The 15,723-nt window shown below is 48.0% G+C and overlaps 2 protein-coding genes and 1 long non-coding RNA gene across 4 annotated transcripts in view; 1 reads left to right on the plus strand and 2 right to left on the minus strand.

Moving 5' to 3' along the window:
• Positions 1-5,263, minus strand: part of LOC147259631 (uncharacterized) — a 12,481-nt gene extending 7,218 nt beyond the window's left edge. The window contains exons 1-3 of the long non-coding RNA XR_015116335.1: positions 4,932-5,263; positions 4,753-4,854; positions 4,355-4,409 (exon numbers count right to left, since the gene is read on the minus strand). This is a non-coding gene — a long non-coding RNA (uncharacterized LOC147259631). The remainder of the gene's footprint in view (positions 1-4,354; positions 4,410-4,752; positions 4,855-4,931) is intronic.
• The window catches only part of prdm6 (PR domain containing 6), a 58,942-nt gene that overhangs the window by 24,052 nt on the left and 19,167 nt on the right, over positions 1-15,723 (plus strand). For both annotated transcript variants that reach the window (XR_015116334.1, XM_086205698.1), the window contains exons 5-6: positions 459-586; positions 9,110-9,234. Coding sequence is in view for 1 of the 2 variants with exons in the window: in XM_086205698.1 (XP_086061824.1) it covers positions 459-586; positions 9,110-9,234 (253 nt within the window). In the remaining variant the exon portion in view is untranslated. The remainder of the gene's footprint in view (positions 1-458; positions 587-9,109; positions 9,235-15,723) is intronic.
• Positions 252-3,585, minus strand: LOC147259632 (GTPase IMAP family member 7-like). The gene is made up of 2 exons (XM_086205190.1): positions 3,262-3,585; positions 252-2,925 (listed from the first exon to the last, which is right to left on the minus strand). Exons 1-2 carry the CDS (start codon positions 3,583-3,585, stop codon positions 2,146-2,148), a joined length of 1,104 nt encoding a protein of 367 aa, XP_086061316.1. The 3' UTR covers positions 252-2,145.

Raw genomic sequence — 15,723 nt, forward strand, 5'->3', positions numbered from 1 at the left:
ATCAACCAGGAATTATTGCTTTTGGTCTGGGCTGTGAGTGCCAGACTCCTCGTTCACAGCTGAGGAAATCCCTGACCTGAAACTGGCACGTCAACATGATGGAGCCCAGTGCAGTTACTAGTTACCAGCTACCACACACACACACACACACACACACACACACACACACACACGGGAGAATCTGATTTTGACAGCTGTTTTAATAAAACAACATTTAATGAGAGTGTATTGCATCACAAGAGGAAGTATCATGATAGTGAAGAAATTGCCCTTCTGTCATAGAGCAGTGACCTCACCAGGCAGGTGTGTGAGTGTGTGTGTATGTGTGCGTATGTGTGTGTGTGTGTGTGTGTGTGTGTGAGAGAGAGAGGGGGGGGGCAGTAAAGATCCTTACCCATTTACATAGCAAACTAGAAAATGAATTCCGACTCTGAACCTTTTAAATTTGTGTGTTCCAGATTTACGACGCCGAGGGGACGTTACAGCACTTTATCGATGGTAACGATCCCAGTAAGTCCAGCTGGATGAGGTACATCCGCTGCGCCCGGCACTGTGGAGAGCAGAACATGATGGTGGTACAGTACAGGTAGGAACAGGACGGTCGGAGGGTGCTGGAGGACAGGTACTGGTCACCAGTACTGAGTAACTGACTAACCGCCCGCCTGCACACCATGCTGGCCACAGAGGCTGTGTGGGCGGAGCAACCCTGACACATTTCAGCTCACATGGCTGGCGACAGTTTTATTTCAATGAAAAGACAAAACACACGATTAAATGTAACAGGAGTGGATTCGTCCAGCGGAGACAAGAACCCAACTCTCAACACTTATTCAACGTGAGAAATTAGCATGAATGAATCCCCCCACCACTGATTGTCATTCTTCTGACCAGAGAGGATCTTCATGTGTGTAATTCATAAAATCATAAACTGAAACATAAACTATGAAACAGTGGCACACAACTGGAAAAAACGTCTTTGGCTTCCCCCTCAGCTCATGCTAGGGAAGTTAGCATCACCTGGTCTCTTGCTACAGAGGTGGAGGGAGAGGTTTTTGGTCAGTGGTTCAAATTTTTTTGAGACAAAGGTGTTGCCTTGAAGAAGAAAAAATGTTTGTGCTCCTTGAATGTAAGTCAACATGTGTTTATGGGGGGGGCGGCCCCGTGGAGCAGTGGTCCTCCCTGTGGCCCCCAGCAAGAAGGTTGTGGGTGGAGCCCCGGCTGCAGCACAGGGTCTTTCTGGGTGAGTCTCCATGTTCTCCCTGTTCCTGCTGGGTTCTCTCTGGTACTCCAGCTTCCTCCACAGTCCAAAGACATCAAGAGGGACCAGGTTAATCCAGACTCTAAATTGACCGTAGGCGTGGCTGGGAGAGCCAATGGTTGTCTATCTCTATGTGTTGGCCCTGCCATGGACTGGTGACCTGTCCAGGGGGAAGGCTGCTGGGATAGGCTCCACCCCCACCACCCTCAACAGGAGGAGAGGGGGAACATGGAGGGATGGATGGATGGATGGATGATGGATGGATGGATGGGTGGATGTGGTCAGGAACATTCTTGAGGGAATTCTTTCAAATTTGGCTCAAATGTTCACTGGGACACCAAAGTTTTAGAGGTCAAAGTTCAAGGTCATTTTGACAGACCCACATCATGGAGGCCTTCAGGTGCAATTTGGTTTTCCTAGTTTGATCAGTTGTGGTCGGAGCAAGAAAACCAACCAAATGTATCCTTTTGATTTGATCCAGACGAGTCAGTGGCGGCGGTGGCGGCGGCGGCGGCGGCACCAGGAAGCGTCTCACAGGATGCTTCAATGCTTTTGTGCAGCTTTCCTCACGTGTTCCTGTCCCTCTGAAATCTTTCCTTCAATTGAATGTATTGCTTTTGTTCCTGTTCTTTCCTGAGTCGTTCTTCTTCTTCCTTTCGTCTTTGTTCCCATTTCTCTCGCTCATATTCCTCTCTCATCTTTTTCAGTTTTTCCTCTTCCTGTTTTCTTGCTTGATCTTGAAACTGTTTGTTCCACCGTTCTGTTTGTTCCCTCTCCCAAAATCCAGATAGAATTTTTTCCTCCAAAGATCGACATTGTCCTTCCAACAGTTTAATTTGCTGAATTTGTTCTTGCCTGACCAGCTGGATCTGCTCCTCTTGTCTCTTTTACTCCTCCCTCTTCCTCAGTCCCTCTTCCTTGTAGATCTGCTCAACGTCTTGCTGGAGTTTTTGAACACTTGCTGCATGTTTTTCTTGAATTGCTTTTATCTTCATTTGAAATTCTTCTTCATGTTTCCTTTCGCAGTCTCTCAACTGTCTCTGTATTTCCTCTTCATTCTCCTTTAATAGCCTCCTCATTTCCTTCTCAATGGTTTCCTCTGCTTCTTGGAACATCAAGGAGGCGTCGGAGCCGCCACCGTTGCTCCTCCTCATCGACTCAACCTTGGCCAGCAGTGTGGTGACTTGAGTCCGATTGTTTGGATCCTTGTTATTGAAGGCGTGGTACCTTCCTCCACATTCCTCTGTCAGTTGTCTGATGTAGCCGTCACGGTCTTCCTTTATGTAGCTCTCAAGCGTTTTGTGTGGACTTTCGTCTCCTCTGGTGAAGACAATAATAAGAAAGTTTTCCGCTTCCTTGCCAAAAAAGGTCTTGATGAGCTCGACCGAGTCTCTTTCCTCCTTGGTGAAGCGTCCGATCTGCAGCACCAGGAGGAAAGCGTGAGGTCCAGGAGCCAACAAGCTAACACGCTTCTCCAGCTGCTCTTGAATGGTGGCGTTGGACAGAGATGTGTCAAACAGGCCTGGGGTGTCCACCAAGACAACGCGCCGCCCATCAACCTCGCCTGCTTCTTTTTGGCAATGCTTGGTTAAAGAATGTAGGGAGGCCTCGGAATTGAAGCATTCTCTCCCAGTGGCGCTTTTCCCAGCTTCCCAAGCAGCACCATCCTGAGACGCTCAGGGCCCTGATAAGCTTTAGGATTTACCTTCCGTTTCAAAGCGCGTGGGCGCAGCTGATTCCCCTTTGGCCGAAGAGGCAGGTCTTTACCAGGTGCGACCATGGGTTCCGTTTCCTCCATAAAGTTCAGATGTCCACCCCTGGTCTCTCTTGTCATGTCGTCCATCATTTCCTTGAGGTCTTGAACCTTCACCTGTTTTTTTCAATTTGGTGTTGTCTTGGATGAGCTGGTTCCCTGAAGCGTTCCCTCCACTGTCGCTGCTTGTCGTGACGACCACTGAGTGCTTAAAAGCGTCTTGTCCGAACAGCTGCAGGAGCCAGGTCACCTTGGTGCCGTCTCGCTCCGTGAAATCTGTGGGCTGGACTAAGAGCAGGAGAACTTTGGGTCCGGGGGTACAAAGAACCACACACTTCTTCATCTGGATTTTCACGGTTTCCTCTGGCAGGCTGAACACGTACAGGGTTTTCACGAGTGTGAACGGCTCCTCCTCCACTCCCCGCTCGTGCAAACACACCTGAGTCTGCTTTGAGTTACAGAACGCTGCTTTTCCTGCGATGAGGTTCCCCAATGTCGTCTGGTCACTTGACTTTTTCCCACCATCGCAATTCTGAGGTCGCGCGCTGTGAAGCAGTGAGGAAGAGAGAGACATTGTGAAACTGTGACAGCAGTATTGACCCTGCAGGCTTCAGGCGAGCTCAGACAAACACGACTGGCGTGAACAAACGCAGTCGACACGGCGACTTGAAGGCAGGTGACACGTTTCACTGGACGTCTAGACGTGAGAGTCGCATTCAGCTGTGAGACGCTTCAGGGAAAACCTGCTGACTGAGATTCCTCAAGCTGGTCTAAGCTGGTCCAGAACTTGGCCTGGCTCCAGCCCCTGAACCTGAATTTTACTATCTTGGAAAAGTATTTGAAGGTCTGGAAAGTCTCTCGTCCAGAGTGTTTGTCCTGGGTGGAATTCCAGTTATCCGATCAGTATCCTTGAGAAAGTGATGACTCAGTGATTCGGGGTGAGAGCATCACAACAACAACGGCGGCCATGAATGTAGTTTTTCCTGCATTTTCAGTTTTTAAGATAAATCTGGGTAGGTTCCAGGTCATGGTTGTGACTCGTGTGCTAATGTCACACGAACCGTGTCTGCTGGTTGGTGCAGGACACAAAGACGGTGGCGTGGAGTGTCTGTGTAGGTTCTCATTCATCCAGGTCATCGTAGATCGAAGCGAAGTAAAATCTGCTCAACTGGACGTAAATTTGAGTCTAATTTAGAAGACTCGCAGGTCAGAGGCACTTTTTTCCGATTCTGGACCTCCACAAATGAACGCAGCAGCCTCATCGTTCCGGTGAATGAATAAACGATGTGAGGTGATGTTACTTGATGCAGAGAAATCACGATGTGACGTCATGTGAGACTTACCGGACGCTGACGAGGCCATTTCCTGTTCGAGAAACTCCACCGGTAGAGATGCTGCCTGTGGGTTGGAGAATGCAAAGTTATGTTGCTGAAACAAAGACTTCCAATCAATAAATCCAATAGGACTGCAGCGCTCAGCCATTGATCACCATAGATTTATGCGAGTGTCAAAACGGATCCAAAAGAATGGAGATTAAAGCCTTGAGGTTTTGTGTGGGATGATGACCTGTCGCTTTATGGTTTCACGTGTGAATCCTCTAGGATTTCTTTATGCTGCACGAAAACATTTTAATACAGTTCCTAAAACTACAAGGGAACCAACTGGAAACAAAACATTCAGCACCACTGTGCCAACTTAGCGCCGTGTTTTCTCCTCATAGATTCACGCATGCTTCACTTACCCGGCGTTAACGTGTCTTTTACTGCTGTTGTCTCGTATTTTCAGGAGAGTTCAGCTGACGATTACAAGCTGTGATAAGTTCTGCTCCATTCGGTCGTCACGTCTGCAACATCAAAAAAGACCAGAAGTCGATGCGATGAGTTGATTGGCTCTGGAGTCAAACTCACCTCGTCGCCTCACCGTGGCGTCTCACCTCGTCGCCTCACCTCGTCGCCTCACCGTGGCGTCTCACCTCGTAGCCTCACCTCGTCGCCTCACCGTGGCGTCTCACCTCGTCGCCTCACCTCGTCGCCTCACCGTGGCGTCTCACCTCGTAGCCTCACCTCGTCGCCTCACCGTGGCGTCTCACCTCGTCGCCTCACCTCGTCGCCTCACCGTGGCGTCTCACCTCGTAGCCTCACCTCGTCGCCTCGCCGCAGCGCTGCACCAATGAGAATCTGGAGTGGTTTTTATTGTTGTCGCTGCATAAGAATGACTCAGCCTGAATGGACCAGCTTTTGTCAGCGTTAGATTGTTTCGTGTAAATGTTGGAAGGAGCCATAGGCGTGCATTCACCTTCCGTGGAGACACTCCTTCCGTGGAGACACTCCTTCCGTGGAGACACTCCCACGGGAGGAATGAAAGTTGTCATGATTTGGAAGCCACTGAGGAATTTGGCTCAGGACAGCAGCTCACCGTCAGCACCTGGATTAACAGGTCAAGCTTGTTTGTGTCAACATTTATTTAAAATTAAAATGGAAGACATGCAAAAAAACAGGATGCAACCTGTGTAGCTAACATCAGCGTTGCTACACTGGAGAGCGTGTTAGCCAACTACAGTAGCCTGCTTAAACAGAGCTAATAGTAGCCGCGTGTGCTGGTCTGACAGCCCGGTGGCTACTTCGCACTCTGGCTCATTTTCTCTCCCTGAGCGTGCAACGTTGGTCTTTAGGCCTCGTTTCGAACGTTTCATAAATTCCTAAATGGGATTTTGGATAAAAAGCTTAAAAACCTGTTTTGAAGCTCTGCAGAATGAAGTGAGACTATTTCTCCATTCAGATGTTTTCATTTTTGGTTCTGCTGACTGACTGGGACTCTGCAGAGTAATTGTGGTCGTAGACAAACGCAGCAAAATACCCGCCGGGTCGGGCCAAACCACAGGGAGCAAAGTGAAATTTTAGGAAATTTCTGCTTTTGTGACACTTGGTCATTATGGGTGCTTTAGATCAACATGTTTGGTTTTTGAGTGATTTGTAACCTCTCGCCGTTCACAGGAGCCAGCGTGTATATTATTCCTTACAAGCCGATTATAGCGCTGCTTTGCTTTGAATATAAACAGAGATCAAAGGAAAGATCAGAGAGCTGACAATACCGCGTCCTGCTGATCCAACAGACGGACGGTTTCAAAGTCCGCCACGCCGCTCTACGTCAGCGGGGGTCTTTATTTTTCATACCTGAGAGCACGTTGACTGTATTTGATTTATAAGCAGCCTCGCCTGAACGTAGCAGCATGTATGTGTTAAACACATACATTTGTTTTAAATACATACAAGCCGTTACATGTTTGTGGGCCCCTCTCAGTCTTTTTATCCTGGGAGGTCAGCGGGTATGTTTGATTTATAGCCTGGTCCCTCCTGGCTGTGTTTTCACATTGCACCGTCACCCCACCCCTCCCTCCCCGGTGTGGAAAGAATTAATAACACACACACACACACACACACACACACACACACACACACAGAGTTGTAGCTAAAAGAGCTTAACTTGTTCTCACAGTTCAGTGAATTGGTGGCCACAGGGTGTAGCACGTTCCAATAAATTTATAAAACCGTGCAAACAAGTGACCTTCTTTTCCGATGGGCAGAATTTAATTATTTTGTGGGAACAAGTACTTTTTGTGCCATCAACATAATCAAAATTTGGGAACTAAATGTATGATGTGGCTCACATTGCCCGAAGTCCATTTAGCATTAGCATTAGCATTTAGCATTAGCAAGTCGTATCCACCGCGGCCTCAACTCAACACTGGAGCGGTCGCACACACAGACAACTGAGGCTCCGCCCCTGTGTGAGGTTCGTCCCTGAGTCCTCGTACCACACGTGCGGGCGGTAGAGGCGAGTGTTTACTGGAAGTAGCTGCTTTTCTTCTTGCTGCTGTTATAATATGAACATTGTGTTACAATCACGATGCGATCTGTGACTTTTTTCACACATTGTTAACGGTGTGGAAGATGACGTGCGTGAGGTCACAGGCTCCTGCTGGTGCTCGTGACCGAGGTGCAGGCAGGAGGTCTGGAGTTGGGCCCTGAGCACCGCAGGCGGCCGCTCACTGCTCCACAGAGGAGGAGTTAGAAACAGAGGATGAATTAAACTGCACAATGTGACAATAAAAGACTTAAAGAAAAGAAAAGAAAGGTCAAAAGCACAAAAGCAGACCTAGAGAAATTTTGACCAGCAGCCAGAAAACATGCCAGTTTGATCTTGGTACTGGTAAAGTGATTCACCAGCGCAGTGAATAAAATGTACTGAACATTTCTTCACACGACATGACGTCAAAGACGAGGCTGACAGGATGAATGATGTCAGACATGCGCCGGCGGGTGCTGGGACCCTGCTGCAGTCTCACCAACCCAACCAGACGACGTTCTGAGGTTCCTATCTTTCACTAATTCATATCCTTCAGTGTCCGACGGAACGATAATAAGAGACCACAGAAAAAGCTGAGGCACAAAAGCAGGTTTGGTGGTTTACTCACCACAGGGACAGTCAGCCGGCATCGGAGCTTCGGACCCGGTTTCTCCTGGGCTGACATGTTGCTCCTCCCTCTCTGACCTTTTCTCCCTTTTAATTTTTCTATTCGACCAAGTTCTCTTCCTGTTAATTCTCCCGTCCTCCAACCGGAGAGAACGTTTCAGGTCTCATATTTTCAGAGTTCCTGACAGAAACAAATCAAGTAAAGAAAATCCGTTTTGGGTCTGAAAGCGCCGGCGCAGCTCTGCCAGAACGTTTTAATGAGACTTTTATTGCATCACGAGGCGTTTTAGTGAAAACGAACTTCATTAGCGTCTCACAGGAAGAACATTTCTGCACATTAAAAAGCGGTTAGGACTTGGACTGAATGTCACTTCTCCTCCGTGCGAGCGGTTATCTCAGGCTCCATTCGTTTTCTGGCTTGAAGGCACTTTGGCAGTAGAACACGGGTGTCGTGTGGGAGTTGAACCGGTGACCTCTGGGTTACGTTCTGGTCCGTCTGACACCCAGCCGCCCCAGTGGGAGAACAAACATGTGGGAAAGTGTTCTAAAATAGTTTGGACTGGAGCTGAGACTGTGGCGGTGACTGTGGCGTTGGCTCTCGGGGCCAGAATGATGTTTTTGGGTGAGCGAGGTGTTGTTTTAGCGGTGGGGTGACCCAGGAATCTTCAGCTCGCTGGCTGCAAACACAACGTGGTCATGAGCTGGTCTGAAGAGAGTGAGAGACACCAGATATTTCCCATAAATCATTTGGGTTTGCTTGGATGTGAAAGTGGTTATTTCTGATATCAGAGCTCGTTATCAGCATATTTGTGTCCTGGGTGAAGGTAAAGGAGGACGGCCCGGCGCTGAGCGATCCGGTGGATGAGGGTAGCGGCGCACGGCTCTCATGTTAATCTCCAGACCTTTTCCCTGGTCCAGCTATCGAACTCAGAGGTCTCCGTGTCACCGGCCACTGCCTTTGTTGAAGTTCTGGAACTGTTTGGGTCATCAGCCGTCGCTCCAGTTCCGTCTGAGAGAGGAAGCAACAAGGAAGGACAGGTTTTCATGTTGTTATTCATGAGAGAAATAGATGTTCCACTGTCATAAATCCATCAGGACGTGACAGCAACATCCAACTTTCAACATCTTCCTCACGTCAAGCAGGAATCAGAAATACTTTCATTTTTAACTCAACTGTTTTATGAGGATGTTTGAGAAAGTTCCCCCCCAGCGCAGCGATCTTTAGCCCTCAGAAGAAAAGCGGCAGTTCTTTGTTATCATGCTTTTGTCAGAGCTGATTGAGAGTCTTATTCTGAAAAATTCACATAGGAAGTCAAGTGATTTGACTGCTGGATTGTTGTTAGCAGCTACGCGTAAATGTGGGAGGTGTGTTGAAGGCCTACAATCGACATGCAGGTTGGAGCAGGACATCAAAGTGTAAGGTGTGATTTCCTCTATCCACCAGGTGGCGCTATGCCTCATCAGACCCAACAATGCTAACAGCTTCTTCCTGCCCCGCCACCAAGTTGGGTGGACATTAACCTCTTCTTTTTTGTGGGTTTTTGCAGACGAGCGCTGGTGAAACCCGACCTCTCTGCTGAGCTCATAAAAGTGTTGAGCGTCTCTGAATCCGAGTGTGTTTGCAGGTCCTGCATCTTCTACCGGGCGTGCATGGACATCCCCAGAGGAACGGAGCTGCTGGTCTGGTACAACGACTCCTACACATCCTTCTTCGGCATCCCGCTGCAGTGCATCGCTCAGGACGAGAACCGTGAGAAAACTCTTCCTTCTTCACGTTCCTCTGAGTTTCACCGCCGCTGCAGGATTCCTTTAACAGGCTCATGAGTTTTAGGGGATTTATGTCACACATTTTCTCCTGGTGTGGTCACGAATGCTGTGAGGTGAGAGATGTAGATGATCAAAGAGGATGATAATCAGAGAGGAGGGTCCGACACCAACGAGCAGGTTTGCAGGTCCTTCATTAACCTGCCCGCCTCCAAACAATCAGCTGGAAGCCCTTGATCTGAACGTCAAACATCGAAATCCTGCAGCCCGACTGTAACCGCTCCTTCATTTTCTTTGGATGGGGCTCTGATATTATTACCGACATTATTTAAGCAGTGTGACTGGAAGAAAGCCTTCGGCCGCACACAAAAACAAAGCAGCACATGGATTTTTTTTCACAAATTTGCAGCTGTCTGATTTATTTGTCTGGCCAACCAAGCCAGGGAGAAGTCTTTTATTGTGGCGGGGTGTCGGCATGCTGCCCTTCTTCCTGGTTTCTCACCACGGCAACAACAGCATTTGACGAACGGAGAGAAAATAAATAAAGTGGAGCGAGCAACAACATTCTACTTCTGCAAAGTAAACATGTAGGGATGAATCCAGGGCTGTCAGGACTGGAGAGCTCTCCTCCTGCATCAGCACGGGTTCGTCCTGAGCCTGCAGCTCGGCCTTGCTCCGTGTTTACATCTCCTCTGTCGTCTGCTCAGCCTGCATGTTAATCTCTTCGGCTTTCTGTGGATTTGACAGAGTAAAAAAACAAACTTCCACGTTTTCAATTATGGAACAAAAAAACCCACCAAAACAACAAAAGACGAAAGTTTGAATGTCAGGAATTGAATTAGGAGCTCGTCTTTCACAGTCAAATGAGACGCTGCTGATTGCAAATTACAGACGTTTGGTTTGTTTTACAGACCCAACGACTCTTTTACATGACAGCATCTACACACACGCACACACACACATGCACACACACGCACACACACACACGCACACACACACGCGCACACACACTCAAGCAAAGGGCCTGTGTTTACCAGGACCTTTCAGTAACACACATTTCAGTGTTTCCGTTCAGATGCGGCTGTAGCAGCTGAGGTGAACTAACAGAACTCACCGTGCTGCGATGGTTCCGCATGTGCCAGTACCAGGAGGGTTCTTTGAGTCGGAGAACACACGCAGTACTTAGATTCTTTGAGGGAACCCTTTCTAAGTGATATTGATAACATTTATATCAGGGTCAGTTGTCTGTAAGACTGACAGCTTTTGTCCATCACAGCGGTCCTGGATCGTGTGGACCCTCCCGCCCGGATGGATCTTTCAGGATGTGGAGTTCTTTAAAGGATTGTTCTCAGTGAAGGTTCTCAGGAGAACTTCCCTGCTGTGTTGCAGTCATCTGGACTGCTTCTGTTTGCTTGAAGATGTTCCACCTCTCTCGGGTTCAAATGATTGGTGAATGTTTTTTGGGGACTTTGAAGGAACATTTAAGGAATATGTCCTGGGGAACATATACAGGTTCTTCACTCAAGGTCTCCTGAAGAAAGTTATGCCATGTAAAGTTTTGCAAATGTGGGAAACGGATGCAAGAACTTTAATAGAACCACAAAAAGAAGAAGGCAACTGGTTGGTCCCCTAATGGTTCCTGTCATGTAATATAAACTGTTCCCTACATGTTTCCTGAAACGTTCCCAGGGCCTCCTGGATGTTCCCTGGACCCAGATAACTTCCTCTTAACCTTGAAGACCTCTGCATCCTGACGGCCCAGAAACAGTAGGAAGTGTAACAAGCTAGAGGGAATGTTCCTCGGTCACGACCCTTCCCAGTGTTCCCTCAGCATAGTTCATGAGGCGAGGCTACAGCACAGGTCATGTGATCAGGTTAGGCTGCAGGTCATGTGATTAGGCCACGTTACAGAACCCCTACACACAGCTGGGGATGAAGCTTTAGAGAACATTTCCCCAGACCTCCAGAACATCATCTCCTACATGGGCCTTCTCTTCGTGACAGGCCTTGATTGAGTTTAGATGATGGACAAAAGAGGACATGTGGTCCTCAGGAGCACAGGACACACACACACACACACACACACACACAGGCGAAGGGCAAACAAAGACTGGAGCATTTGCTTTTGTTCCACACTACAGTAGAGAAGTTTGTTCACATCCAAATGAGATGGAATTCGATTAGCGAGCGACGGCAGCTCTGCTCTGAATTAGAGACGCTGCTGCTAACTGCATTTAGGTTTTCCATGACATGGCGATCTGCTGACGCTTAGAAGATGACGTCTAACCTGGAGGCAGCAGGACACGACTGTCCTGGCTGGAACCCTCTTCTAGACCTTTGACCCTGTAGGAGATGCTGCGTTTAGGCGCCATCTACCGTGATCTGATTGGCTGCGTGCTGCCCCGCAGCATTTTAGCATGGTGATTTCTGACATGTGCAAAGATGTTTCGTCTGCTGTAACCGTGGGGATGCAGGAGCGGTTCCTCCTGTCATGACTGTTCCTGAGCTGAACCCAGGCAGTTTACAGGAGGGAAACTGCTGCTCTCAGCGGCATTCTTGAACCTGCGTGATGATTCGCTGGATTCTTGCTTCGTAACAACTCACTATTTCAACCGTTTTTTTTTTTGGACTTTCTGGCAAAAAATGTTGTTTCTGCCATGAAGCCGTTTCAGTCGGGCCCCTCCTGATTGATTTCTTGCTTCATGGTTGTATCCCTCCGCCAACTAGTCCCTCAAGGGGACAGAGATGGGGATGAATATTGGTGTGAGTTCCACAGTTGTGGACGAAGACCTCTGACCTTTGGAAATCAAACTGCTTCATCTTTGAGGGAACATCTTTTGTGGATGAAACTGAAATTTAACCCATCAGTTTGTATATTCCAGGATATCTCACAGGGTTCAGAGTGATGTCATGAGAAATCTAAATAAAATCTTACTAAACGAGTTTTAACATCAGTGAGTTCGTTCTGTGACAGTTAGGGTTCATTCATTTAATCAAAACACACACACACACACACGCTCTCTCAAAGAGTCGGGTTGTTTACTCACACATGTTCCATCTAATCACGGCCTGTTGGTTTGACGCTCCGCAGCGCCGCAGCCTCCTAACAACAACAGCATGTTCATCTTCCTCCTCCTCCTCGTCTTCCTGTAACATGTCCTCCTGCTCCTCCTCCTCCTCTCATGTCCTTGATGACTTTTGTTTTTATTTACATACAATAGAGAAGAGAAGGAGTGAGACGAGACAGACAGGAAGGAGTCAAACAGACAATAAACTCTTCTGCTCGTCTCTATTTGACGTATTATAATGACCACACTTATAATTGCCTCTATTGATCTGATATGACTTTATTATCTCTGGTCACCTTATTAGTATTGATTACTAACAAAGATTTGGCAACAGTCTGAACTGTACTTCACACCAGTAAAGAGGAAAGAGAAGATAATTTGACAAATATTTGATTTCCCAAATATTTATATTACAATTAAAGATATCCACCCACTTTTAGTAAAAGTTACTTATTGTCCATCGTCGCCATAGCCAGTGTTAGCGTAGCTCCATAGCTGCCGGAACGACTTTCCTGACTGGGCGCAGTGATTTGACGCAGCACCTCCAAAGCTCCACTGGAACTTGGGTCAACAGAACCAAACGTTTGTTGAGGACTAGAAGAGCGACTGCTGCTACTGATGATGATGAGGAGGAGTAGGATTCCTGCTGGACACACCAGCATCCTGGACCTGAGCTAGCTGATGCTAACACTTCCCACCCACTACCAGCCATTGGGCTAAGCTAACTAGCCTGGACCAAAGCTAGCTGATGCTAACACTTCCCACCCACTACCAGCCATTGGGCTAAACTAACTAGACTGGACCTGAGCTAGCTGATGCTAACACTTCCCACCCACTACCAGCCATTGGGCTAAACTAACTAGCCTGGACCTGAGCTAGCTGATGCTAACACTTCCCACCCACTACCAGCCATTGGGCTAAGCTAACTAGCCTGGACCTGAGCTAGCTGATGCTAACACTTCCCACCCACTACCAGCCATTGGGCTAAGCTAACTAGCCTGGACCAGAGCTAGCTGATGCTAACACTTCCCACCCACTACCAGCCATTGGGCTAAACTAACTAGACTGGACCTGAGCTAGCTGATGCTAACACTTCCACCCACTACCAGCCATTGGGCTAAGCTAACTAGCCTGGACCTGAGCTAGCTGATGCTAACACTTCCACCCACTACCAGCCATTGGGCTAAACTAACTAGCCTGGACCAGAGCTAGCTGATGCTAACACTTCCCACCCACTACCAGCCATTGGGCTAAGCTAACTAGCCTGGACCTGAGCTAGCTGATGCTAACACTTCCTACCCACCACCAGTCATTGTGCTAAGCTAACTAGCCTGGGTCTGAGCTCAGTAGAGGAGGGGCTTGTCTTCTTGTCTGTCTCTGGGGACGATGGACAGTGGGAGACTAGACCAGTTCTGGTGCAAGCCTGTAGCCTGTATGCAAGCTAACACTGAATGTAGGAAGCATGCTGGGATACCTGGCGGCTAAGCAACAAATGAGGACCAGACAGAAGATAAACAGAAAGTAAAAGGTGGGGTGAGCGTGATGGAGACGTCTCTCAGCCTCAAACACTCGCTTCCCTCCTCCTGTAAGGTGTCAAAGCAGACGAGGGCGGAGACACGCCCCTCATCAGCAGTGAGAACTCTGCAATGTTGCATCTGCATCATTCTCCCATTCTGATGATGCATTCCTGCGCAGCCTCGACTCTATCGACATGCCTCTTTTGTATATGCGACGTTTGTAGCAAAATGAATTAAGCGTGGGCGAGCGGTGCGGAGCGGCGGCATCGATAGTGCCGTCGGGCGACTTACAAATGGTGTAATTATGTGCTCATCAGGTTATTAGAGGATCAATGGAGCCTGGCGGCCTGATGGCCGAGGTGATCTAATGAAGGATGGAAACAGTTATGACGACTCGGCAGCAGAGCTGAAGAACTACAGAGACAAAGAGGAAACCAATGAGATGTTCACTGGTACCTGCACAGGTGTGGACGCTCATATGTTACCACCGGCTGCTGGTGTCCACTCACAATTCAGGAAGTATTTTCTGTTCTGCTACATATGTTTGGAGGACGACTCCGTTGAGATTAGGGAGATCGCGGCGGCGGCCGTGGCTCGAGACGCGGCGAGATTTCTCGCTCTGGTTTGAGTCACATGACTTGTTGCCAGCTCACAAACCTGGTTTTTCCAAAGAGTCACTTCAGCAGTAAAACAATCCACAGTGAGTTCATGTACCAAAAGGCCTCTAATATCATTTCAGACCTAATGAACAGTTATTGAGTCCAGGTCTGTCAGTCCATCCGACCACAGAGCAGAGCTGCGCTGGATTCTGGGTCAAGTGAGGACAGCTGCTTCACCCCAGATCCAGTGTTTTATGTAACGTGTTTTTTTCCTCTTAATGTTATTTTACTTGACTGTTTCTTCCAGCAGCAACACTTTTGTATCTGAGATCTGCTCATCTTATCTCTGATATTCATCCGTCTCGCTTTCAGTCTCAAATTGTCAGTTAGAAGCAGAAACAGAGGCAAGGAGCTTAAAAAAAAAAACATAAAACTGAAGAATACAAGACACGCAGGGACGAGAGCACTGCATCGAAAACAGCAGATCAGAGTTTAACTCCTAGTTGCCGCATCACTTAGTGCAAAGGCCTGGGTCCTCCTTTTAGTTCTATTTATTACATTTCTATTTTTTCTCCCATGGTTCTTCTGCTTTTTGTTATGTTTTATGTTCCATTTACACTGTAAAACACTTCAATTCAATTTTTTTTCATGTGCCAGTAACAGAAGGTAGTCAGGGCGCTTCCTTACCAAGCAGGTCTAAACTTCCCTCTTCATAAAAACAAACACAAGGAAAAACTCCATTTCAAGAGGCTTCACTCAGGGTGGGCGGCCATCTGCCTCGACCAGCCACCGAGTTAGCAGTATGGTTGAAATGAAGTGACTACTACATCGTTCACCTGTAGGCAGGTGAGCCAGCGATTAATCCCTTCATTCATCTCTCATGCCTTTAATTCAGAGGAGTTCTTTCCCCAGCGTGACCTGCCGGTGAATCCAGAATCCAGGAAGTGCCCGTCTCTTAATCATAGGTAAACATTAGAACCGTGCTGGCGTCGTAGGCGTATGCTCAGCAAACAACAGTCGCACTAAAAAATGACCAAACGAGGCAGAAGTTATCGCAGTGGGAGCACAAATGAACCTCCAAAGATCCGATGCTCCACATTAGCATAAACTGCTGCCTCTCCACAAACAAAATAACCAGAAATCAAACACCCCCACCAAAACCACTGGTACGTTTGTTATCTGTGGGAGAACGTGGAGTCAATGTGTCACACGTTCCTAGGAGCTAAAAATAAAGTTACCAGAATGGAGGGAGACAATGATGACCTCGGCAAACGAGGCGCTCACTGAGCTT

The sequence above is a fragment of the Aulostomus chinensis genome, chromosome 6, assembly GCF_037954235.1.
Source record: "Aulostomus chinensis isolate RoL2024-O1b breed Wild chromosome 6, RoL_Achi_v1.0, whole genome shotgun sequence".
NCBI lineage: Eukaryota > Metazoa > Chordata > Actinopteri > Syngnathiformes > Aulostomidae > Aulostomus > Aulostomus chinensis.